The 24,661-nt window shown below is 55.9% G+C and overlaps 1 protein-coding gene across 1 annotated transcript in view; it reads left to right on the top strand.

Annotated features, from left to right (window-relative positions):
- The window catches only part of F8 (coagulation factor VIII), a 28,054-nt gene that overhangs the window by 1,883 nt on the left and 1,510 nt on the right, over positions 1–24,661 (top strand). The window contains exons 2-23 of the mRNA XM_026110981.2: positions 1,884–2,008; positions 2,308–2,430; positions 2,993–3,205; positions 4,305–4,376; positions 4,875–4,982; positions 6,791–7,012; positions 7,292–7,532; positions 8,731–8,905; positions 9,897–9,990; positions 12,526–12,737; positions 13,086–13,236; positions 13,454–13,663; positions 15,113–17,570; positions 18,096–18,261; positions 19,137–19,343; positions 19,920–20,148; positions 20,286–20,468; positions 20,691–20,807; positions 21,726–21,797; positions 22,157–22,242; positions 22,719–22,874; positions 23,683–23,827. Coding sequence (XP_025966766.2) covers positions 1,884–2,008; positions 2,308–2,430; positions 2,993–3,205; positions 4,305–4,376; positions 4,875–4,982; positions 6,791–7,012; positions 7,292–7,532; positions 8,731–8,905; positions 9,897–9,990; positions 12,526–12,737; positions 13,086–13,236; positions 13,454–13,663; positions 15,113–17,570; positions 18,096–18,261; positions 19,137–19,343; positions 19,920–20,148; positions 20,286–20,468; positions 20,691–20,807; positions 21,726–21,797; positions 22,157–22,242; positions 22,719–22,874; positions 23,683–23,827 — 5,765 coding nt within the window. The remainder of the gene's footprint in view (positions 1–1,883; positions 2,009–2,307; positions 2,431–2,992; positions 3,206–4,304; positions 4,377–4,874; positions 4,983–6,790; positions 7,013–7,291; positions 7,533–8,730; positions 8,906–9,896; positions 9,991–12,525; positions 12,738–13,085; positions 13,237–13,453; positions 13,664–15,112; positions 17,571–18,095; positions 18,262–19,136; positions 19,344–19,919; positions 20,149–20,285; positions 20,469–20,690; positions 20,808–21,725; positions 21,798–22,156; positions 22,243–22,718; positions 22,875–23,682; positions 23,828–24,661) is intronic.

Here is a 24,661-nt window from a genome sequence, read left to right on the forward strand (position 1 = left end):
ACGGGGCGCTCCACCCCGGGATCATCCGCCGGGCAGCACCGCTCCCGGGAGAGCCGTAGTGGGAAACCGGCCTTGCGCTCGGTGGCTTTTACCAGCTGGAGGACAGTGGTGCATTTCAGCAGACCCTACGGCGGGTCAGCGCGGGAACAGCACGTCCTCCGAGGCCGCGGGGACCTCGGCCGGGCTCGGAGCCGGCGGCCAAGCAGCGGCGGACGGTCCCCGTTTCCCTTGGCCGTCCCCGGCCCCGCGAGAGGAACAGATAGTCCAGCTAACAATGCGCGTCGAAGGCGCCAGGAACTCGTCTCCCCGCCTCGGCCGCGGCTGTTCTCGGGGTAGGACGTCCGCGGGGACCTGGAGCGCTGAGTCGCTGCCAGCAGCGCTCGGATCAGCTGCCCTTGCCCCGAACTCCGGCTCCTCGTCCCAGGACCTGCTCCCAACCAGCCTGGCGGCATCGCAGGGGATGGGACTGCTTCTGTGCCAGCGAAACTTTCTGGCTCAGGAGGATTTTTGGCTTGTTTACTTCCAAATTAGTGGCACCGGGCCCTCACAGCTCAGAGGTGCACTGCCAAAGCTGGGTTTTCTGCGAGCAAAGGTTAAGGTCCAGCTTCCCGGCAGCGCACAGCCCCGAGCTGTGCTCCTGCTGCATGCCAACCCCAGCGCAGGCACGTTGCTGCCTCCCGGCACGGGCTCGGCCCGGGAGACCGGCGCGGTGTCCAAGCCTGGACGGAGGGTTACGGCTTCGACGGCAAAGCCGGGAGCTGGGTACGCTCAGGGGAAAGGCTCGAGCCCAGCTGGGGCTCAGCAAGCTCTAAGCCGGCTTTGCCCACCGTTCACAGCCTACCTGCCGCAGGCGGGATTCGAACCGGCACCCCGGGGGCGAGTGCATGCGTTGCCCTTTCCTAAAATTCTGAGTCACCCTGGCTCCTTCCTCTTCCACTCGAGGAAGGATCAAACAGGGAGCTGCTACTTGAATGAAGGCTTAGTCATAGGGGGAGAGCAAGCCTTGCTATTTCTGAAGGGAGAAGAAAATACCACCTGGCTTTCGCTCCAAACAAAACAAGGCTGGAAGTCTGCTTACTGGAAATGCTCTCAGTCCCGGGCTGGGACTGATAAGGCAGGCTGCAAAATCCCCGGAGAAATTAATAGCTTTGTTATCCTGATCAACGTGCTGGATTCCTGCTGGAAAACGAGTTTGCTAAGCTGCTTACAGATAGAAAGCGGCCAGCAGAGATAGGTGGGGTGTGAAAGACATTGGAGCCTCCTTTATCTTCCCGCTCCAAGAAGCAGTTTCTTAGGGACTGGCTGTAAATCCCAGTTGGGTCAGAAAAGAAATGAATCCGGGGAGGTTGCTCTAACCACAGAGCAAACTGCAGCAACCTGCCGTGCAGCCCAGCACCGTCTCTTTTCCGGAGGGGAGCCGGGGAGGAAGCCACGGGTTACGAGAGGCGTCTGCCACGCACGCGGGTGCAAGGCGACGGCGGGCAGGGCTGCTGCAGGGCCGCGGCGCTGGCTGGCATCCCGTTTTCCAGCTTTTCCAGAAGCCAGGCAGCTCTGGCAGGCGGCGGTGCCCGCAGCTGTGCACGCTCCCCGCTGCAGCCGGCACATCCGCCGGGCACGGCGCGGTGCCTCCTGGCATCGCGTCTTACTCCATCGTGACTAATGCCGCGACATTAATCAGCGCCGCGTTACCATCAATGAGCTGAGCAAAACGTTGTCGAGCACACCTGATGGTTGTCAGGAAATGCAGGGGACACAACAGGGTGAGCGATGCCTGCGGCTGGCACGGCAGCGGCCAGCTGTGGGGAGGGGGAGGAAGAGGATGCTCGCAGCCCTTCGGTGAATGAGGCCACGCAGTCATCGCTGGCTTTTCCTTCCTCTCGCAGGGTATCGGGGCATCCGGACCCGCAGCCCCCCATGCCCGGCGTGCCCCCGCGGTACAGGAAAGCCGTGTTTGTGGAGTACCCCGATGCCTCGTTCACGCAGCCCAAACGCAAGCCGGCGTGGATGGGTAAGAAGCACCCGCCGCGTGGTGAGCCCCAGCTCTCCCTCGACAGTGGCCGTATTCATCCTGGGTCAGAGGGCGGCTGAGACTAGAGTCTCATTCCTCTAGGAAAGTTTGGAAAACTCCCAGTATGGCTCAGGCACTGGGGGTGCCGGAGCAGCTGAGGCTGCCGTGCTGTGCAGGGGACGACCACTGATGGTGCAGGTGGAAAGCCCGAGCCCTCGGGGTCCACAGCCGGGTGTGAGCGTCCCTTGGTTCCAGTGCTGACAGCGCAGCCAGCCTGACCCCACCATCTTCCCCTGCAGGTCTCCTGGGCCCCACCATCCGAGCAGAAGTCTATGACACGGTGGTGATCACTTTTAAGAACCTGGCCTCCCGCCCGTACAACCTCCACGCCGTCGGCGTGTCCTACTGGAAGGTGTCGGAGGGTGAGTCGGGCCTCGCGGATGCTTGCTGCCTGCCGGGAGGGATGCGACAAGGATGCGAGGAGCAAAGGGGGAGCTCAGTGCCCTCAGGGCAATGGGGAAAGCCTGTGACCTTCTCCAACACGATAAGCGCAGCGATAGCAGCAAGCTCTCGTGCTGCACCTCCCAGTCTGCTGCTGCTACCCCGGAGGGAGCACATCTCTCCGAGACCCGGGTATTTGCATCCAGACAGGCACAGAGACTGCTTAGCATGGGGGAACAGCAGCCTCCCCAGCCCAGAAACAGGCTGAGCTGAGCAGCCCAGAGCAAACCAGGACCAGGTAACAAGCAGGTTAAACCTAAGCTTGGATGCTTAGGTCCAGGAGGAGCGCTGGGCCCATGACTCCCTGTGCCGCCCAGCACCGGGGCAGGGATGTGGCCCCCAAAAGCCCTGCTGGTGAAATGGAAGTGGGGCTGCCCCTGGGGACGGCTGTCCCTGGGGACATGGAGTCTGTGTCCTCGTGGCAAGACACGCCACGCAAGGGCATGAAGCTTCGGTAAAATTGGGTTGTTGCTTTGCCTTCAGGGGCAGGGTATGAGGATGAGACCAGCCAGCTGGAGAAGGAAGGGGACAGGGTGGATCCGGGGAAGACGCACACGTACATCTGGGAAATCCAGCAAAACCAGGGCCCGACAGATGGTGACTCCCCATGCCTGACCCACTCCTACTCCTCCAACACCGACAGCGTGAAGGACACCAACTCCGGTTTGATCGGAGCCCTGCTCGTGTGCCGACCTGGTAAGGGCAGTGCAGGGGCAGGTCAAGTATGATCATGATTGAAAACTGGAAAAATTGAAGACCCCCTTCCAGAGGCTGAACATGACAGTGGGGTCAGTAAGCTGTGGTCAACAGCAGCACATTTGGGGATTGGCTCTTTTCCCCAAAGAGTCCCTTCCCTGCCCACGAGCAAAATGACCTTTGGCTTTCACTGCTGGAGAGAACCTTGTTTCTTCTTTCCTTTACAAGATTTCAGTTAAAATCCTCTGTCTTGTATCAGAATCTTATTAATGCATGAGATGAACTGGTACAGAAGCACAGATATCTGTCTGTCTTCCCTTCAAAGCTTCGCCAAGCTGCGATCGTTCAGTGTCAGCTAGGCTGTTTTGCCAAACAGGGTGTGTTGGAACAAACAAAGGAAAGTTTGTATTGGCAAGAGTTAAGGACCAGGCAGGGGAGAGGCTGCATGCGCAGGACATTGCCTAGTCCACGATACCTGTGCCTGCTCTCCTCCCAAGTCCTCTCCTTTGGTGAATGTGGAGATGATTGGTAATACTCTCTGGGATGCAATGGACCCAGATGTGATCCTGGGGTGCGATCAGTCTCCCCTGGTTGAGCTGTCTCCTCGAGGTAGGAGTCCAGACCCCCTTCGCAGTCACCGGAGAGGGACGGGCACCTCTAGGGCACGAGTCATCTGCTCCCAAGGTAGCCGCCTGCGTCTGCCGTGGCTCCGATGACTCGCCACGAGGAGTTTCTCCGCTGACTGAAGAAAGTCTAGACGGCTAATGCAGATGATGGGCTGGGCTAATGCAGATGATGTGCTGACGAGGGAGCTAGATACCGTGGGCTGTTCTAGGTGACTAACTGAATCCCGAGGGCCAAGGCAGGACAAACTGACCTTTTGTGCCTGCCAGGGCAGCTGCCGCTCAGCCGTGGGCTTTTGGGGAGTGCAGGCTGGAAACAGCACTGGGTCAGTCAATGACCTCGTGAGGAGGGACAAAACAAGCCGTGCAAAGCCTGGCCTTCATTTACCTGTCCTTGGGAGGGGAGAAAGGGGCTTCCCTGGGGAGATGGGCATGGCACACGCTGGCCTTTAAAGCGCTCCTGTTGCGTCTTGCAGGGACCCTGGCGAGTGATGGGACGCAGAAGGCACAGCAGGAGTTTGTGATGCTCTTCGCAGTGTTTGATGAAGGTAACTACTCCAGAGTGGGCTGGCTGTCACCCTGTGTCAGCCCCTGAACTCAGCCTGGTCCAGGGCCCAAGTTCTGACTACGACATGAGCGCAGCTGCTCCGCTCCCACGCCGCTTCCCACGCTGTGTGAGCCCTGCACAGGCCCCCAGCCAAGCTCCTGCACGGCAGCAGGAGTCCCTCTGCTCCTCGTGCAACGCTGCAGCTCCTTCCTCCATGTCCCCGGTGTGGGGAGCTTGCAGCCCTCTCTGGTTCCCACCCTGGCCTTGTCCCCATCGCATGAGCTGCTCCCAGTGCTGGGTAATGCCCCATCGCATGTGGTGGTCGCAGCCGCATTCGCACGGGGCCGTGGTCAGGTCTGCTGTGGGTTTGCAGTAAGCGCTGTGCATCACTGATCTCCCTGGATTTGGGTTTTCAGACTGTCTTACCAGGGCAGGAAAGTTTCGTAATTCTTCGAAGTGTTCTCAAGCGAAAGCCGACTGCATTGTCTTCTCCCCGCAGGGAAAAGCTGGTACTCCGAGCCCGGCTCCCCAGCAGCTCCTCAGCCCCTGGCACACAACAGGACGGAGCTGCACACCGTCAATGGCTACATTAACGGCTCACTGCCTGGTAAGTACCCATGTGCCAGCGAAAGGGAAGGAGGACGTGGGAGGTGCGGGGCCTGGGAACAGGGATATAGTGAGGTCTGTAACCTCAGGGGACGAGGTGGCTTGTGAAAGACTGTGGGATGGGACATCAAGGGGGGGTTTCCAGGTGGTGGATCTATTAGGCTGTGTGTCCACCCCTGGAGGGAACATCATGCCTTCCCTCCTTTATCTGCCTTTCCCATTTAGAGTGAAGCTCTCTGGGGCAGAACCCTTTTCCTCCTGCCTGTGCTGCAAGGTGTGGTGGATACTGACCTCCTCTGAGGTCACCACAAGCTGTAGGGACAGCAAAGAGCTTGCTCTTTACTGGAGGTAGAGGGGAGAGGGGAGAATCCAGCACCAGCCAGCCTGGCTCTGACAGCACACCTCCATGGGATTTGGAGAGCTCCCATCAAGCAAAAGAGAAGGCCAGTCGTGCTCTCATTGATGCCACTGGCAAAGTTTCTGGTATTCTTCTGGGAGAAAGTCCAGAGTTGCCTGGGAGTAAAGAATCTCCAAGACAAACTGGAAAATATTGTCAGGAGACTCATTACCATCAGCAACCCTGATGAAGCACACCCTGAAACCTCCCACCTGCATCTGACCTTTCTCCAATAAAAGGCAAAAGCAGAAGTCCCCTAAATTCCCTAGCTTGGTGGATCTGTGGAGCTTAAAAGCTGAGCGGACCTCTTGGTCAGCCGCCCAGGCACAGTGGGTTTCCCCTCACCAAGGCAGCCTTCCTCCACCCAGCGACTCCCATCTGGCTGTGGGACCCGACCTGAAAGATGGTCAGTGGAAAGCTGACTGATGGCCCAGAAGTGGGGCCTCCACCTTGTCTCCTCCTGGGCTGCTGGGGATTATTCCAGCCACGTGGTGCTCAGTGCTGCAAACAAGTGGTTGTCTCTGTATCTGATTTCGTCCCACTTCAGCTTCCTTGTTCTTGTTATTCTCTTTCTCACTAGATTACAGAGCCCTTTGGCACACAGTTGTTTCTTACCAGGAAAATACTTTTACAACACAGTCAAGTTGTCTCCCATTTGCTAAGTAGCCTGAGCTCTTTGAATCTGTCTGAGGAAGGAATTTTCTCCAGCCTTCAAATAAAACTAGTGACCTCTCTGTGCCCTTTTTTGGGTATTTCAGCTGCTACTGAAGACATACTGGAACCCTGCCCTAGATGCAATGTTTTAATATCAGGCTTGCCAGTGCTGTGACCAGACAAATATTTCCTTTTTCCAGTTCCCTATTCCCATATTTATAGAGTCAAGGACCACATTTACCCCTCTCGCCTCTGCATCTTGCAGTGAGCTGACACCAGCACGCTGCCCTCAGTCCCTTCCCAGGGTCCAGCCCCCCATTCTGCATTTGGCCTTGTTTCAGCTGGATGATGGGGCCTTTGGCTGTCTTTTGCTCAGACAGTCCCTGTTCACGTTTGATGGTGCCACTCGGTGGGTCTTCCCCAATTTTAGCAGCGGTCAGTTTTGTATTTACTTCCAGACGGCTGCTGAAGCTGGAAAAGCATCAGGTTGGGTCCTCCCTAGAGACACCTCTGTCAGCTAACTCACAGGTGGGAGCTGCCAGATAGCTGGGGTCACCTGTACCTCCTTAATTTGTACGCACAGCACCCGGACACAGAGGCAGCCACCCCTACCAGCTGAAGCCATCACCCCGTGGGGCAGGGGGCTGCGCTCAGGATTTGCTCCAGGCTCCAGGATTTGCGTCCTCACGCCACTGAGAGCTGTGAGAAGGGAGGGATGCAGTGCTGACCCTGGGGGTGCTTTCCTTCTCTCCTGCCAGGTCTCACGCTGTGCCTCAAGAAGCAGGTCTATTGGCATGTGATTGGGCTGGGCACTGGGCCCGAAGTACACTCCATCTTCCTTGAAGGCCACACGTTCCTGGTGAGGAACCACCGTCTCAGCAGCCTAGAAATCTCCCCTGCCACGTATCGCACAGCCCAGACCATGCCAGGGACAACCGGCTGGTTTCGGATGTTCTGCCAGATACCATCCCACCAGCAAGGTAAGTTATTCTGCAAGAGATGGGGGAGAAAAGTTCAGGAGATGGCCTGGCCTCAGGGCTCTGTGCAGTGATGCCACTCCCAGGCCATTCTTGCTTGCCAGAGTTACAGCCACATGGAATCTGGCCCTGGACCAAGGTGGCACATTTCAGACCATTCGATGGCACATTTGATGGGGATAGTAGCGGAGCAGGACACATCCCAAGCAGAGAGCTTGGGGGAATGAATGCCTGTGCAGATAAGTCATTGCAACCCTTTCTGCCTGGCTCGTTTGAACCCAGCTGGCATGGAGGCCTTTGTGAAGGTGGAAGAGTGCCCAGAGGAGCGCCTCGTGAAGATGGGGGAGCCATCAGATGAGCCAGAGGACGTGGATTACCCTGAAGAAGAAGATGAGGAGACTTCTTATCACGTCATCCAAGTGCGCTCTTTTGCCAAGGAGGAACCTGTGACCTGGACTCATTACATTGCGGCTGAGGAGATGGACTGGGACTATGCCCCAGTGAAGCCAGCATCTCTTGACAGGTGAGAGTGAGTTCGTGTGGCCACCACAAAGGGCTGTTCCTCGAGACAGCTCTGCCATCTTTTCCCCTTTTCCCCAGAAGTCTGCTTTCCTTCTGCCTGGCCTTTCTCACTGATGCTAAAGGTGCGGACTCAGAAGGATGGTCTTGGGGAGGCCATGGGAACTCAGGAACTGCGTTGCTCCATTTTACCCAAAGCCACTGTCCATGCCCCACACAGGCAGCTCTGTCACCCGGGTCTCCAGGGCCAGCCCTCTCCGAGCAGGGAGCGAAGGGGGTGAATCGTCTTACCCTGCTAACCAGAAGGCCCCGCACAGCAGGGACGTGTGCTCGCTGCCTGTGCTTTCGCAGCCCGGGGATGTGGGTCGAGTTCCCCTTTGTGGAAGGACCTGCTCTAGACAGCACAGGCAATCAGTTCCTGAAGCTGCCCCGCTTCCTTCTGGGGAGAGGTGATGCAAGAGCGATATCTCAGCAGAAGCACCTTAGTCAGCACTGTGTGGCAATGACACTTGTCACCAGTCCCGCTGTAACCCTGCTGATGCAGGCTGTGTGGCTGGGGCTGCCTCGGTAGCAGGGTCATAGGGCTCTTCGCCACATGGAGATCTCAGCTGGACTGGGGTGTGCGTTGCACAAGTTACAGCCTGCAGCCCCTCTCAGGGTAAGCGAGGACAAGGTGGACAGCTGGAAGAGAGGTCCTCTACAGCTTGGGGCTGGCCTTGCTGGGCCTAGGAGCTGGCTTGATCGAGGAAAGACAGCTGCTCTGTTGAGTTATCTCTGCACCTGGGGTGCTCCCCGACACAGGGACAACCTGCCAGGACAGAAGAGGGTGAGCCCAAGGCTGCTAGTATGCAGCCTAGTTGAGGTTAGAGTTCCTTCCTTAAACACTGGGTACTGTTTCTAGGGGGCTGGAATGTCCTGCTGGGAAGGGAATATCTTTTTGTTCCACCTTCTTACAGCAGCTGGCCTTCCCTGAGGCTCCTACAACACCGATGAGCATTACTTGTAATGTTATTGAGCAGAATCCATATTGTGATCAGGTGGGTGGGTGCTCCTGTGTCTGCACTGGCAGTCCCCAGACAGGTTGTGTAGGCCCTCAGAAGATGGAGGTTCTTGCTCCTGATATGACCGTTACCGTGCTGCTTACTGCGCCTGTGTCACAGCATCCTGCATGTGGCCGTTTGTTCTCTCCGTCTTGCCTGCAGAAAGACCACGAGCCTGTTTCTGGAGGCCGGCCCTCAGCGGATTGGTTCCAAGTATAAGAAAGTCATGTTTGTGGAGTACGAGGATGCAACCTTCAAGAAGCGCAAGGTGTCGGCTCAACCGGACAAGGGAATTCTGGGGCCTGTCCTTAAGGGGGAGGTTGGTGATCAGCTTAAGGTAAGAGAAAGATTGCTTTCCACAAAGAGGTACTGGAGGGGGGAACTTCAGAGCTTGGTGCTATGCCTCCTAACAGCTCTTTGTTCACGGCTGTGGTCTTGCATAGATCCTTGATGAGATCTGTTGTGTTTGGTAATGTCCAAAGTTCATCAGAAGGGAAGATGCTGTTGAAATCTAAGGATAAAAACTCTTGGTAAATTCAGCAGGGATGTACAGGATTTGGCCCAGTTCCCTTTATTTGACTTCATTGTAGGCATCTTAAAAATTGCATGCATTTATCCACGGAACATGATATTGAGCACCTGCTTCTAAGAAAAAAGTGTCCTCTCACCCTCCACTTTTCTCCATCTGTGTGCTCTTACCATATGGGATTGGGGATTGTTGCCTGTATCTCCCCATATCCCTTTATTGACGTGTTTGCTGCTAGGAGGAATGGGATGGTTTCCAGCAGCTTGGCATTTCTGCTCTCTGCCTGGGGTTTCCTATGTGGCTGTGGGCATGGAGCTGGAGGTAACGCCTGTGGTAAAGCCCTGGCAGAGCTATTTAGGGAAGCAAATAAAGAGCTTCACATGGTGAAGTGGAGAGCCCTGATGCTGTTGACTGCTGTGTATGCTCAGTGTCTAGGTCCTCTGATGCCTTCTGAGTTGAAAGAGCTCTTCTGTCTCATACAGAAAGTGGGACTAAGAATAGCAACTTGCCCTTTAATAAATCTGTTTTCATGCCCTCCCAAAATGTGCCTGAAATTGGCACCTCCAGGAAAGACTGGTAAAGAAATACACAGTCATGTCATCTGTTCTGCCTCCTCCCTCTTGGTCCCAGACACATCTGGGTTCATCCTCTCTGGACATTGCCAAGTAGCTGATTCCAGAGGGCAGCTGCCCAGCGTTTCCCGAGAGTCAAGCTCCCTCCCCGCAAGGGTCCTGAGGGGACCCTCAAGGGTTCATGACATTCAGAAAGTGTTAAATGTTCCTGTTGGCCATCCTCATTTCAGATCGTCTTCAGGAATCTGGCAAGCCGGCCTTACAACATCTACCCTCATGGCCTCACCAGCGTAAGGCCGTACCACGCCATGAAGGCCTCTGAAGGTAAGGCTGCGGGGAGGTCTCAGGAGTTAAGGCGGTCAGGTGGCCAGTCGTCCCTTCTCCCGGGACAGGAGAGATTCCTGCAGCCTGTGATGGACTGGCTAACTCATCCACCCTCAGGGCCTGAGCCCTGCTATTCCCAGAGATGACGCCAGTTCTTGGTTAATGCCCCTTTGGTGCTGTGTAACCCCCTCTTTAGGGAAGGCTGTGTGATGGGCTGCAAGGAGGGGCCTTGTCAGCCAAGGACCTGGGGCCATGTTGTGTGGTCCATCGCAGAGGCTTCCATTTTCTGCCAAGATTACAGAGATTACTGCTTCCTGGCCAGTACTATCTTCTGGTGTTCCCCCAGGCAGCAGAGGAGCCTGAAGCAAAATCACCGTCTGGTGCACAGGCCTTTCCTCAGGGCAGTCGTTGCCCAGGGCTCGTCCCAGTCTCGGACCAGCCCCACCAGCATCCCCCATAGGCCGTGACTGAGGAGAGAGCCCTGCCAGGCTTCCCCTGCGCAGTGCCAGTCCAGAGGTCCCCGAGCCATGTGCCCACCACGGGGCTCTGCTGCGATGGCAGACAGAGCTGGCCCGGCACCCGCGCACGTCCCCAGTGACTGCCCTCAGGTGCACCTGCATTTGGTGCAAGATGACTTTCCCTGGAATTGCTGCATCCCCCTGACATCCCGGTGCAACGCAGAGGAAGCCAGCATCCTTCGGTGTGCCTTGCGGGGGAACCGAGGTGCAAGGGGAGATTTGCCAAAGGTCACCCAGCAAGGCGGTGGCAGAGGTGGGATCAGAAACAAGGCCTGAGTGCCAGCTCACTGCTTGGCTTGATGAGGCACTGTTGGACAAACTGGGGCAGTTGATACTCTTCAGAGGATGCTTCCTGCAGCCACCACACATCAGTCCTGCTGCCTGTATCCCCAGGGCACAGAGCAGACACCACTGTGGACGGTAGCTCTTCTCCATGGCCCTGACTCTCCTCTCCACCACACTGATGGTGTCAAAGGCATAAAACTATCATGAGCTCAAAAGCAAGCTGACCTGTGGGCTGCAACCACCCTGGCTGATCCTGCCAGCGTTTGCCAGTTTGCTCATAGTCCTCCTTCCCTGGGCTCCCTCCTGCCCTGTTTGATGCGGGGTTTTCACTGTGATCCAGACTCTCTACCCCTCATGGCAGAGAGTGGCTTGGTAGTTTTTGCTCCGGGGTTGCTGAGTTACCACCGCCCCTTCCCAGCACTGCTTTTGTCCCCTGCCCGGATGCTCCCAGGGACGCTGCTTGTACAAGGCCATCCCGCATCCTGCCAGCGTGCTCCCAAGGACGCTGCTCCTGCAAGTCCACACTGCGTCCTGCCAGGGCAGAACCGTACCCCCCCCCCCCATACCTGCCCCTTCTGGAGGATCACAACGATGGGGGCAATTGCAGAGACCGGAGACAAATTCCTCTGCTGCTGCAGAAGTGGCAGAACCGGGACGGCAGCCGCTAAGGAGTTCAGAGAACTAGTTCATCTTTGTGACCCACTACTATCTAAATTAAGGTTTTCCTTCAGGAGAGTCAAAAGGGCAGAGGGGCCCATCGGATGGCAGCACTCAGGGAGTCAAGCCATGCAAGGGAGCAGGGAGCTCCCTGCCCCACTGCCAATGTCCCCCCAGCCAGACACAGCTCGCCAGCTTTGCCACCCACTCAGTGAAGGTGGGCGAGTCGTGGTCCTGGAGCCGTGGGGGACGCTACTCTCTGGGGTGTCTAGACAAAAAGGGCTGTTCCTACCCCTGATTGATGTGCGAGCTGGGGAAACCATGCTTTCACAGCTCGGCTGGGCATCTAGAGCAGACAAAGGTCTTTCGTAAGGCCGTGTCAGTGCAGGAGTGCTCAGAGTGGTCCAGGATTTATTTGTATTTGAATTTTCCCTCTATTTCTTCCCATCTCCTCCCTCCTTTTCTTAGGGTCTTAGGCTGTATTTGGTTAAAACTCTACCTTTCCTTGTTTTTCACCCATTCTACTCCTTCTGCTCAGCTCTGTACCTTCATCTGCACACTGCCCTAGGCAGGCCAGAGCAGGCAAACTTTGCAGTCTGCACTGGTCCCAAGGGCTTTCAAGCTTAGGCACACAGCTCTCCATCCTCAGCTGGCCCCAGGAGCTCCTTTTGTCCAGCCAGGGCTGCTGCAGGAGCTGGCAGCCAGCGTGCCTCCCACCGTGGCCAGGGAGCTTGAACTGTCACTGCTGTCCCTCATGCCGGGTGGTCTCGGTGCCCATGGCAGCCGGGGGCCCTGGGCTCCTGCATCGCATGATGGCACCAGCGTGTCTGCACTGCTTGGCAGAACCTGTGTTACGTGTCCCTCCTGCTCAAGCTCTATCTTGGGATTCGAGTGACTTCAGGAGCATCCAAAGAAAAGTCCCTTTTGTGCCACCGCAGTGCCTTTGTTTGAGTAGTTTTTCATGTGACTCGTGTGGTTGGGAAACCTCCTTTATGAACTCTTTTATAGAGTGGGATCACTCCTTGCAGGAACAGCCCGGACCTTACATATCTGCCCTTTGTCTGTGTGTTACCAGCTCGGGATGTGAAGGACATTCCTGTCCCCCCTGGCCAGTCGTTCACCTACAGCTGGACGGTCACAACCGAGGACGGGCCAACACACGCGGATCCTCGCTGCCTCACCCGTTTCTACTACAGCTCCATCAACCCGACCCGAGACACAGCCTCAGGCCTCATTGGCCCCCTCTTGATCTGCTTCAAGAAATCCATGGACCAGAGGGGAAATCAGGTGGGTCCGTCCAGGTGTGGCAGAGAGAGAGCATCTCATTTCCTCTGAGAGGGGGATGCTTTGTCACCTCAACTGCCAGGCTAAAAAGCTGGAATAACTGTGGTGGGTGGAATGTTTTGGTGAAACCAAACTTGCCTGTAGTTCCTCTTCCTGCCCTCTTCAACCCCATCTTCAGTCCCAGTCCCCCTGCCTTCCCCATCTTCCTTCCCATTGCCTCTTCTCTCCAAACGTGGACCTAACCCCTCTGAAAGAGCAGTAAACCACTCCACACCCTCCCAGCAGCCACGCTGGGACCTGTGGGCCTCTCTAATCAGACCAGGAATTACTCCTTCCCTCTCTGCCTCCCAGATGATGTCGGATGAGACGAGGTTGGTGCTGTTTTCGGTCTTTGATGAGAATCGCAGCTGGTACCTGGAGGAGAACATCCAGAGGTTCTGCACTGACCCAGGCCACGTGGACACGCAGGATCCCCAGTTCTACGCCTCCAATGTGATGCACAGTGAGTGCCTGAGCCAGGGTGTCCCCACAAAAACCTCCATCTCCGCCCCAGGGCACAGGCTTCTCTTCCCTTTGAGGGTGGGTGATGAACTGAAGCCCCACACACTTGCCCAAGCCACCCCTCATGTGCAGTGAGCAACCAGAGACCATGCAGCAGTGCAGCAACCATGAGAGGGCTGAGTCCTGCTGAAACCTCTCACCCCCCTCGTCTCTTCCAGCTATTAACGGCTTTGTCTTTGACAACCTCCAACTGAACCTGTGCCTGAATGAAGTCGTGTACTGGTACATCCTAAGCGTTGGGGCCCAGACAGATTTCCTCTCTGTCTTCTTCACTGGAAACACATTCAAACGCAACATGGTCTTTGAGGACGTGCTTACCCTTTTCCCGTTTTCTGGAGAAACGGTCTTCATGAGCTTGGAAAAGCCAGGTTAGTAACATGGGCTGTTCTATAAACCTACGGGCTGGGTATGACAGGAGAGACAAGCGAGCATCTTCAGTCATGGTGATGCTGGGCTCTAGCACTAGATCTAGTGGTCGCTTTTCAGCAGCCCTGTGAGCAAAGGATGCACAATGGCAAAGTGAAAGGCAATGATTAAAATCCTCCCCCAAGTTTAAACCAAAGAAATGGCTTAAATTACTGTGTTTGATTTCGTAATTAGGGTGTGTTAAGGACACATGCAACGTCAAGCCAATCAACTGGCTGCAGTAGTGTGAGTCCCGTGGACCTTGTGCCTGTGTGCCCTTGGCTCGGAGATCAGAGGCTGAGCGGGGCAGCAGTGCTGTCCTCGCTGAGGGTTCAGCTCGGCTTGTGGCTGGATTGCAGACGCCGACGTGCTGGTCATGTGTCTACTCCTGTCTAAGCCCTCTCTGCCCCATGGCTGTGGGTCCCAGCACCCAAGTGGTGATGGATTCCGACGTGCCCTGTTCAGGGGCTGGCTGTCAAAAACGGGAGCCTTGGCCACGGAGGGTGGCCGCAGTGCTGCTGGGGACAGCACTAGCAAGTGACTTGATGCCCCTGCACGCTGGAGAGCTGGGGCACCGCAGAGCTACAGCCCATCTTTCCCCCCACACCCCGATGCTGCTGCGGGGAGAAAGCAGGGCCCTGCTCTAAGGGTAACGCTGATGACCATCGCAGGCTGTGGCCTTGAGAAGGCTTGGGAGTGCTGCTGCTGAGCCAAGCTGACACGGTTTCTAGACAGCCTAGGCAGCTTTCTACATCCCAGCCAAACAGTTCATCCATTTGAGCTCTGACTTTGCTTGCTGATACAAACAAAGCCAGCAGCTCTGCTGGCAGGAGATGGCAGCTCACTCCAGCGTCAGAGTCTGGTTATTGCATCCCTCCTCACCTGCTCTCGTCTGCAGAAGAGGTGCTGTACGGAGCGAATGCGTTGGCCGGGGATGTGAGCAAGAGGCTGGGTATTCATTTCATTTTCCCTGAGTGGGAAAGACATGATGACTGGGTCGGGGAGAGAGGAGTGTTTGACAGCACAGGCTTGTCTTTGGGGGAGGAGGATGGTGATTACCCTGCTGCTGGGAATAAGCCTGGAGGCACTGCAGATTCCCATGGTATTAACCGGTTCATGCCAAGCTGTTGTTGAGGACTTGCAGGTGCACGTAGCTCTCCAGCTCTGTCAGGAAACACTGACCCTGCCAACATTACTTGCCAGGGTTAGTTCTAACGTTGCCAACAACCCTGATGTCTTGTGAGTCTGGGTGGAAGATATTTTAGGGATTATGAAAACAGGAAATCACTAGCATGAGTCGGAGGCTGCCTCCGAATACAGGATGTGCTAGCAAGGGAATGCCGTGGGGGTGGCAGCTCTCGATTTCCCAGGGCGACAGGCTGCTGATGGTCTCTTGTCCTCCCCTGAGACAGGCGTCTGGATGCTGGGGTGCCTGAACCCTGACTTCAGAGACCGGGGGATGCACGCCAAGTTCACAGTCTCTCAGTGCCAGCATGAACAATATTTTGATGGGGAAGATTACGTGGATTATGAGGAAGAGGACACCTTCGAATTACAGCCCAGGGGCTTCTCTAAGAGAAAGAGGTGGCGCAGGCCATGTGTGAATAAGCAGCCAAACAATGTCACGTCTTCAAGCAGTGAGACAGAGAAGCCAAGATTGTGCTTAACAAAACCCAGGCACGGGGCCCTGCTGAGCAATGGCAGTAATTCTGATACCCCTTCATCAGTACTTTCAGGAACGATCCCACATCCAGCTGATATCTCCATGTCCTCTTTGCCAGAGACAAACTATGACCCAGTGTCTTATGAATCCTTCCTGGAAGATGAAGAAGAATTATCAAAAGCCATCAACCAGGTTCAAGGATTTGGGGCTCTCCCACCTGGAGAAAGCTCTACTAGTACGTTACAGATCTTGGCAGCAGAGCCTCAACCAGCTATTCAGCCAGGAGAGCAGAAGGAGTCACATGCAAAAGGCTTGTGGGAAACGATTTCCTCTGCTGCTAGCAGAGCTCCTCTTGTAGAGAACAGGAGCTCATTCCATCCAAATGACCTGGAGCACAATCCAGGACTTCCAGGCATGTCTTCAGAGGGTGCTAAAAACGAGTCACTAAAAGGGACTGATAAAGTATCCTTAAATCTATACAAGTCAAGGGAAACAATCGGTACAGAACTGACCTTTAGTACTGATAGTAATTCCTCTTTCACACTGCCTAATCCTTCAGCATCTTCAGGCAAAAGAGAAGACAACAGGACTTCTCAAGCTATAGTTCAGAGTCACACTGAAGGAAGCAATCATTCTTCAAAGGAGCTAGATGCTGGGCTAGAAAAAAGACTTCATGAAGTGGTTTCACAAGGCTTTTTTGAAGTGAAGAATGGTTCTTTGTCAGATGTGGGGCCCAGCAAATCTGTACAAGGTCAAATCTCCCTGGAGGAGAGTAACTCCTTGCCTGCAAAAGATGCCACAGAACTAGAGGCCAGCAAATCTGCCAAAGGCAAAAGTCCTCTGGAAACTGCCTTTGTGCACAGCAATGACCTTGAGCCTTCTGCTCATATCGTGACGGAAGAGACAGATGAATTGATTCTGGAGGCAGTTTTTCAAGATGCTGTAGTGTCCAAGGGGTTGCCGGAGATGGACAGTCATGCCTTTCCCAAATCAAATGTCGTGGCCAATGAAACAAGGCACTCACAAAATGCTTTCTTAAAAAGCCAGGAGAGGTTTAAACACGGAGCTCCAGACCGGAGCCTGGCTGGCCCTGATCTGAGGCACCGACAAGCCAGGTCAGTGGAGAGCGAGGAGGAGGTTCCTGTCCCAGGGACAGTGCCTCGGCCTGAGGCAGGAGGGTTGATGCATGGTCCAGGTCTTCCAAAAGCCAGTTCACCTGGCAGCAGAGAACCCCTCTCTGAGGGTAACAAAGTGGAGCAGGATCTGTCCGGCCAGACCCCCGAGATGCTGCATCCTAAGGGGTGGTCGGACCCAGGCAGGGGTGCCCAGAGCAGCAGCGAGGGGGCTCAGCCCCATGGGAGCCCCTTCCCTGTGCTGGGAACACCAACGAACAAGAAGGCGACTGCTGCCAGCAGCTCAGAAATGAAGGCTGTCACTGTGGCTGGAGACCTGGCCTCAAACTGGGACCCAGCCCTGCCTCGGGCAGTGGGGCACGCTGGGGGCGTGGAGAGCCCAGCTTTAGCTGAGTGGCAGCAGGGCAGAGATGCAGCCTGGAGGGCTCCCTGGAGTGAGCAGGCTCAGAACAGAAGCCTAATGGAGGAGGAGACAAACTCGGTGGAGCAGCAAGGTGAGGAAAGAAGCTGGTTCGGGCCCCAGCCTCGGCAGCTCGAGGCCAATGCTGAGGACTATGTGCCTGGGAGCACATCTGGGCAAAGCCCAGCAGAAATCCCTATGAAACTGGCCTCCAAGAAGAACTATTCCCTGTCTCCAAGTGACCCCACTCGCAACCACAGTGCTATTGAGAAACCACACAAATATGCACAAGCCAGTTCGGATGCACGACGGGTGCTTGGAGGGGAAGATGTCCTCAGACAAGCTGGGAAGAGAGAGGGCCAGGGCCTGGGAGATGCTGAGGAGGATGGAGAGAGCAGCGGCCCAGCTGAGAAGAGGAACCATGCCCCAGACCAGCTGGAGAGCTCGGCTCTAAACAACAGGACTGGTTCCAGCACTTCGAAGCCAAAGACTGACAAGCCAGACTACGATGAGTATGGTGACACAGGGCAGACCATGGAGGACTTTGACATCTATGGGGAAGAGGAGCATGACCCACGTTCCTTCCAGGGAGAGATCAGGCAGTATTTCATTGCGGCGGTCGAGGTGATGTGGGAATATGGGAATCAGAGACCCCAGCACTTCCTGAAAGCCACGTAAGTGCCACTGGCCCCTGTGCATTCCCCCAGCACTGCATGGCATGGCTCGATGTGTGAGTCGGTGGCTCCTGGCAGGTGGGATCACAGATCTGTGGGCAACGTGACTGGTAGAAGGATGCTCCCAGAGCCATCTGTCCACACAGAGATCTTTGTATCTCGTGACCTTGAGCTTCCTTGCAAATGGGTCAGAGATCCTCTAGATCTGCTCCATTCACTCCCACAAATCGCTCAGCTTTGCAGCCAGCTCAAGGGCTGTCCCGGGGCACCCATGAGAATGGTCTGGCGGCTCCTGCCTGGACCATGCAGTCAGGGCTTTGGGGGAGCCCACGTGTTTAGGCCATCATCGACGACTCTCAGAAGTGCTCCTGGGGGAGGGAGCAGGCCTGGAGCTGTGTGGGATGCTGGGGTGCAGACGTTGCACAGGCGCCCGTGGCTTCACCCTGGGGTCCCACACAGCCCTGCCACGGCTGCCCTCCCTCGAGGGGAGTGTCCCAACCTGCGTAACCACCTTCATCCCTGCAGGGACCCCCTGGGCGGCAGGAGGAAGCCTTTCCGGCAGTACCGCAAGGTGGTTTTCCGAGAGTACTTGGACGGCTCCTTCACTCAGCCGCTGGTGCGCGGGGAGCTGGACGAGCACTTGGGCATCCTCGGGCCGTACATCAGGGCAGAAGTTGAAGATGTCATCATGGTGAATTGAAAGTCCCCGTTCCCTACTAACCCTGAAATTTCTCCCCTTCCCCCCCGCCTCTGCTAGCACTGAGGTATGCTTGTGGGCTCTGTGGTTCCTGTGGATTCATCTCGAGGGCTCGGGGGCAGGAGCTGCCCCGCTGGCACCCCGTGTGGCACATGGATGGCACCAGGTCAGAGGCAGGGCCACCACTCTGAGAACCTCAGCAGCTGGAGAAATGGGCCAACAGGAACCTTGGGGTGTTCAGCAAAGCAGCTGCAAAGCCCTGTGCTTGAGACAGACCCACCGCCTGCAGCAGCACAGCCCAGGCAGCTCCTGGGCTCTGCCACCTTTTGGGTGAAGAGACTGTGAAATGGTGACTGAGCCAAACAGGGTTCAGCACAGCTCCTTCGGGGTCCCTGTGTGAGAGCAGGATCTGGTTTCACTCATCATCAAAGGTCCTTCAGCATCAACCCAGGGACCAGGTGAAGGGCCCCTGAGTAGGCTCAGGACTCATATTCCTGGAGAAGTTGCCCAGCTTTCACTGAAATCTTCCTCAGGATGGATTCAGCACCTTTGGGCTGTGGAGTCAGTTCGTGTAGCTGACCTTGGCTCAGCTCTGCTGGGCTCCCATTAAGCCAAGGGAGAGCCTCATCCTGCTGACGTGTCTGGGCTGCACTTTGAGGATCACACTGCACAGACCCAGATTGGGGTTCAGCAGTGGTTGGCTGAGGCATGGGGCCCAGCTGTGGGTCTGGGCACCAGGGACGTGGCTGCCTTCTTCCCACCAGCTGGCTGGGCCTGGATCTGAGCCCCGTCCTGTGGACCAGGGCTCCCTAAGAGTTGTGCATAGCCCTCTCCCACACTCCTTCAGCTTCCCTTTCCCTTTGGCGCAGGTTTCATTCAAGAATCTGGCCTCACGGCCCTTCTCCTTCCACTCCACGCTGCAAGCCTATGAGGAGACGCACGGGGCGATGGAGGGCCAGGAGGCAGTGCAGCCCGGCGAGCTCCGGCAGTACTCCTGGAAAGTCCTGCCCCAGATGGCACCCACCACCCAGGAGTTCGACTGCAAGGCCTGGGCTTACTTCTCCAACATGGACCTGGTGGGTGGGAACCCATGCCGCGGGGCAATCCTGCGTAGACTGTGAACAGCTGGCAGCACACCTGGGGGTCTCGCTGTGGGGGTCACGGCTTTTCCTATGGCGGTGTGCTCAAAGCAGCCCCTGGCAGCGTGGATTCTCGAGTGTCTAACACTGTGATGAAGTTCCATTGCTGCTTTCCCTTCCCCTATTTGTGTTTCTTCCCTTTCCCTAGTTGCAAATTTTTGTGACTTGTAGGAAATGAGCACTCTTGAGTCCATTTCCCCTCTGCCAAATCTGGTTGAATTTGGCCCTCGGGTTCCAATATTAGCAGGGCAGGCCCTGTTGGACAGTTGGACAGATGCACAGATGCCAACTCCTCTGAAAGCAGGTGAAAACCCTCACCATGCGGCCCTTCTTAGCTGGGGACAGGGAGGGGCTCCCCCAGTGAAGCCAGGTATGTCCCTGTGCATGGGGCAGTTGCGGTGGGAGCCAGGACACAGACAGGTCCACCAGTTTCCCCAGTGCTATGCCAGTTTGCTGGCGTCAGCCCTACCTCCCCCTCTGAGGCAAACCTGTCTTTCCCTGGCTTCCCGGCAGGAGAAGGATCTTCACTCCGGCCTCATTGGGCCACTGATCATCTGCCGCCGCGGGGTGCTGAGCTCCGTTTTCAGGCGGCAGCTGGCTGTGCAGGAGTTCTCCCTGCTCTTCACCATCTTTGACGAGACCAAAAGCTGGTACTTCCAGGAGAACATGGAGAGGAACTGCCGCCCTCCTTGCCGCATCCAGCAGGACAACCCTGACTTTAAGAGAAACCATTCCTTCCATGGTGAGGACCTTTCCCCTTTCCCCTTCCCCTCCCATCCCAGGATCTGTGCTGAGCTGGGAAAGCAGCCGGTCAGCTCCTGTCAGGGACCTTGAGCCGTCCCATGAGCTGGCTGTCCCTGACCACTGCCTTCCCTCCAGCCATCAACGGCTACGTGGGGGACACGCTGCCCGGGCTGGTGATGGCTCAGCAGCAGCGGGTCCGATGGCACCTCCTGAACATGGGCAGCACAGAGGATATCCACTCCGTCCATTTCCACGGGCAGCTGTTCAGCGTCAGGACGAACCAGGAGTATCGCATGGGCGTCTACAACCTCTATCCCGGTGAGCCGCAGTGTGGGAACCGGGCATTTTCCGTGCGCACCCCGGCTGCGATGGCTTCATGCCGGTGCCCGGTAGAACGTGCCAAGCCTGGTGAGGCAGAGCTAGGATGGGGAAACGGGTCTGGAGGAGTCTAGCTCTGTGCTTGCACCGTGCTTGGCACCACGGCACCCCATTACGGCTAGTAACCAACCGCCTTTTGCTCCGCTCCCCGTTCTCGGCCAGGTGTCTTCGGGACGGTGGAGATGTGGCCCTCGCACGCCGGGATCTGGCGCGTGGAGTGCAAAGTGGGCGAGCACCAGCAAGCCGGGATGAGTGCCCTCTTCCTCGTGTACAACCTGAGTGAGTGACCCTCGTCGTGCCCCGCTCGCTGGCTCAGCCTTGGCCAGGGAGCAGCGGCAGAGGGGCTGGATCGCCCCAACACGGCACATTTTCGAGAGGCGCTGGGGCTCCCCTGTCCCCCAGGGCTCTCAGAGTTTCCCCTGCGAAACCTTTCACTCCGTTCACTCCAAAATCAACCCATTTCTCCCTCACTTTAACTAAACATTGGGGGAAATGGCTTGCGAGACTAATATTTTACCTCACACCATGACAGACTCTCTCTTCTTCCTTAAGGAGCCTTAAATGTCAGCCAGAAAATATTTCCAGAAGTTAAAAATCTGGTTAAGATTTCAAACTCACATTTTCCCCAGAAGTGTTTCCCATATGGCAACGATGCCGAGACGTGGCACCTCTGAAAATAACAGTTACTGTAAGAGAGAAGGAGCCCAGTGCTCAGGAGACCAGACGAGAAACACTGAAAGACAGGGCTGTCAGGCAGGCTTTCCTTTAACGACGTGATATTTGTTTTTAAAAGATGCTGCCTAGCAACGAACAGGCCCAGGAGCAAGACACGGGTATAGGAGACACTTGTCAGCATAGCTGGGAGATGAGGACATGGGGATGGGCGATCAGGGTCAGGGGGACTGGAGGGCGCAGCACCAGCCTGGCAAGAGGCTGCTTTGGCTGGGACTGGGACCTCTCTGCTGCTGGTGTTGGGGTCACTTGGACTTACAGCACCCCTAAAATGCAGGGATGGATGGGGAGGCATCCAAAACCCACTGCACGGTGCAAGACAAACAGGCCTGGGGGGTTTCTGGGGGCTGGAGACACCTGCCCCAAGGCTGCGGGCTGCTCGTCAGCTTAGGCTTTTCTTCTGAAAGCCTCATTATCTGATGAACTCTCCCTGGTTTTCCCGTTTCCTCTCCCGTTTGGCTGCAGACTGCCAGAGTGCCCTTGGCCTGGCCTCTGGCCACATCGCAGACTCTCAGATCACGGCTTCGGGGCAGTATGGTGAGTACGGGGGTGCTGCGGCAAGGAGGAAGGCTAAGCTGGGGCCACGTTCAGCCAGCGCAACTCGGGTGATTTCCCTAGCCAAGGCCCTACTACGCTGGGGTCCCCGGGAGGGTCATTCTCCTATGCATGCCCACCTCAGGATCCCCCTTGGACCTTGCCTGGTCCATCATGTCGGGGCCCTGCACGTGGCTACTAACCCCCAGGTGAGCAGCAATCCTCAGGCCCTGCTGTTGGCTGTGAATGCCTTGGCTTCTTCTCTCCGTGGATGAATTTCTCACCACCTTGGGCCAGGCAGTGCCAGGAAGCGAGCTGGGGCCAGCAGCACCCTCTTACCTCCCTGTGTGCTCTCCTCGTAGGGCAGTGGGCCCCTCACTTGGCCAGGCTGGACAACACTGGCTCCATCAATGCCTGGAGCACTGACCACAGCGATGCCTGGATCCAGGTAAGAGCTGCTGCTGTGGCTGGAGGCATCGCTGGGGTGCAGGGAGGGCCTGCCTGTGGCCGACGGGCTCTGCGGAAGGACCGGGCACACGGGTAGTGTTTCCCCAGCAAAGTCCTGCTGTTTCCCTGCTCTCCCTTCGGGGAATGACAGTCATTCTGGCCACCACTGAGCCAGCCTGACCAGGGGACCCATCCTCAGTGCAGCAGAGGAACCGCCTCAATGGTCCAGTTGCAGCAGAAGAGTGTGCAGAGATGCCCCAAAGGACAAGTGAGAATAGCTCATCTCTAAGAGAGAGCTCTCCCCTGTCCCCTCTCAGCTATTGCTTGACTTGTGCATTTATAAATGACTACTTTAACTAGTTTCATAACCTGTGCTCAGTTACACCATGAGGAAGTGAGTCCCACGGGTTTACGATGCACTGCCTGAATATGGGTCGTGTTTTCCTTCAGAAATTAATCCCTGTGTTCTGTTCTCAGGTGGACCTTTTGCATCTCATGATCATCCACGGCATAAAAACCCAAGGGGCCCGACAAAAGTTCTCCAGTCTCTACATCTCCCAGTTTGTTGTCTTCTACAGCCTCGATGGGCACAGGTGGAGGAGATACAAGGGGAACGCTACCAGCACCCAGATGGTGAGAGGAACGGGCCTTGAGAAAGACGGTGTCTTCCCAAAATGAGGTCTCTTGGGGTGATGAGCGCTGAGAAGTTCAGTGCACAGGGTTTAGATCTCCCTGAGCCCAGGAGCAGGACAGAAAGAGAAAGCGCTCACTGCTGGGATGACTGAACTGTAGCTCACAGATCTGCAAGGGGCTTTCTGTCTGTGTCTGCCTGTCTCATTTTAAATTAACTGACTTCTTTCTTTCCGTGGTCACATGTGGCTGTGAGATCCACCACTTAACAATATGATGCATGTTATTTAGAGATAGAGAAAAGATTTTTCTTGAATATCTTTTTTGACCCCAAGTGCAAATTTGGCCCCCTGAAAACACCGTGCAGATTCAAATGATTTGGGGGATCTCTACTCGTCAGAAAAACCCACAACCTGAATATGCATAAACTGGTCATTTCAGCAGGAGAAGAATCCATAAAAGTCTAAAAAGCCTCCACCAGCTATAGTCAAAACATTTCCCAGGTTCAAAAGTCCCAGGATGGATACCTTTTCATCTTTTTGGTTTGATGAAAATTTAAAAAATGTTAATTTGGGTAGACGCTAAGTTTCTCCCCTTCCTGTTTCTCAGTGGTTCACCCTGATTTGGCCCACTCATATTTCATTGGTTTGAGTTGCATCTGAGGTAATTTCCCAGAGCTGCTGGTCTCCTGTAAAGATGGTGGCAAAATATAGAAGTGTCAAACTAAAGTGACCTTGTTCCTGCCAGTTCCAGAGTCCTGTACAGGTCTCTTTCTACTGGTACAACAGTCCTTCTCTCCCTTTCTCTTCAGCTCTTCTTTGCAAATGTGGATGCTACTGGAGTGAAAGAAAATCGCTTCAACCCTCCGATCATCGCCCGCTACATCCGCATTAACCCCACTCACTACAACGTCCGGACCACGCTGCGCATGGAGCTCATCGGCTGTGATCTGAACAGTACGTCCTACCCAGAGGGACCTCCTGATGCTAAGCACCTAAGCCGAGGCCTCATCTATGTGTTCAGGACTCCTCAGCACAAGCTTGGCTTTGGAGGGGCGAGGAGGAGGCTGGAGATGGGAGCGAGATGTAGGAGGAGCAGTGCTGGAAAATCTCATTCTGGGCTTAGAGATATCAACATCACAGCTTTGCGTGGCCGAGAGCTCCTCTCCTAAACCACTGGAAACCTCCAGCAGCAGCTCAGCTGGGAAAGGGCATCCACCAGGACAGAGCAGGCTGCCCTGGGGTGGCTGGAGCGTTGTTGGCTCAGTCTGGGGGAGGAGGGAACAAGCTGGGGCAGACGTTTTTGGCTTTTCCTTTGCCTTTGCCACTCCAAGGCACAACTCCCTTGGCCTGTGGCATGGCCCAGAGCAGTGGCACTTTGGGCTCTTTTATTCAGCTTTCCATGACAGAAGGGTTGGACACTCCAGCTGCAGTGGCTGTGCTTTGCTTTGCACAACACCTCTGCCCGTGGGCAGCTGTGAATAGCCTGTGCACACACACGCACATGCATATCTGATCACACGCCTTCCTGCCATATCCTTTGCCTGGAGACATGTCCAGGTTCTCTGTACGTCCTGGCAGATGCACAAATTCTTCAAATTCCTCCAAGATAAAATCTCCAAGGAGAAAAGAGGCTGGGACTAGTGGCAGGTGTAGCTTGGTGACCCCCAGCCAGACCCATGCTGGAGACAGGAGCCCTGAGCAGCACAGGGACCGTGACATTGCAGCCAGGCACAGGAGATCCTGTTAGCAGGGAAAGTGCATGCAGGGCAGCTGGCCCGTGGGCCACCC

Source organism: Dromaius novaehollandiae, chromosome 11 (assembly GCF_036370855.1).
Source record: "Dromaius novaehollandiae isolate bDroNov1 chromosome 11, bDroNov1.hap1, whole genome shotgun sequence".
Classification (NCBI taxonomy): Eukaryota; Metazoa; Chordata; class Aves; order Casuariiformes; family Dromaiidae; genus Dromaius; species Dromaius novaehollandiae.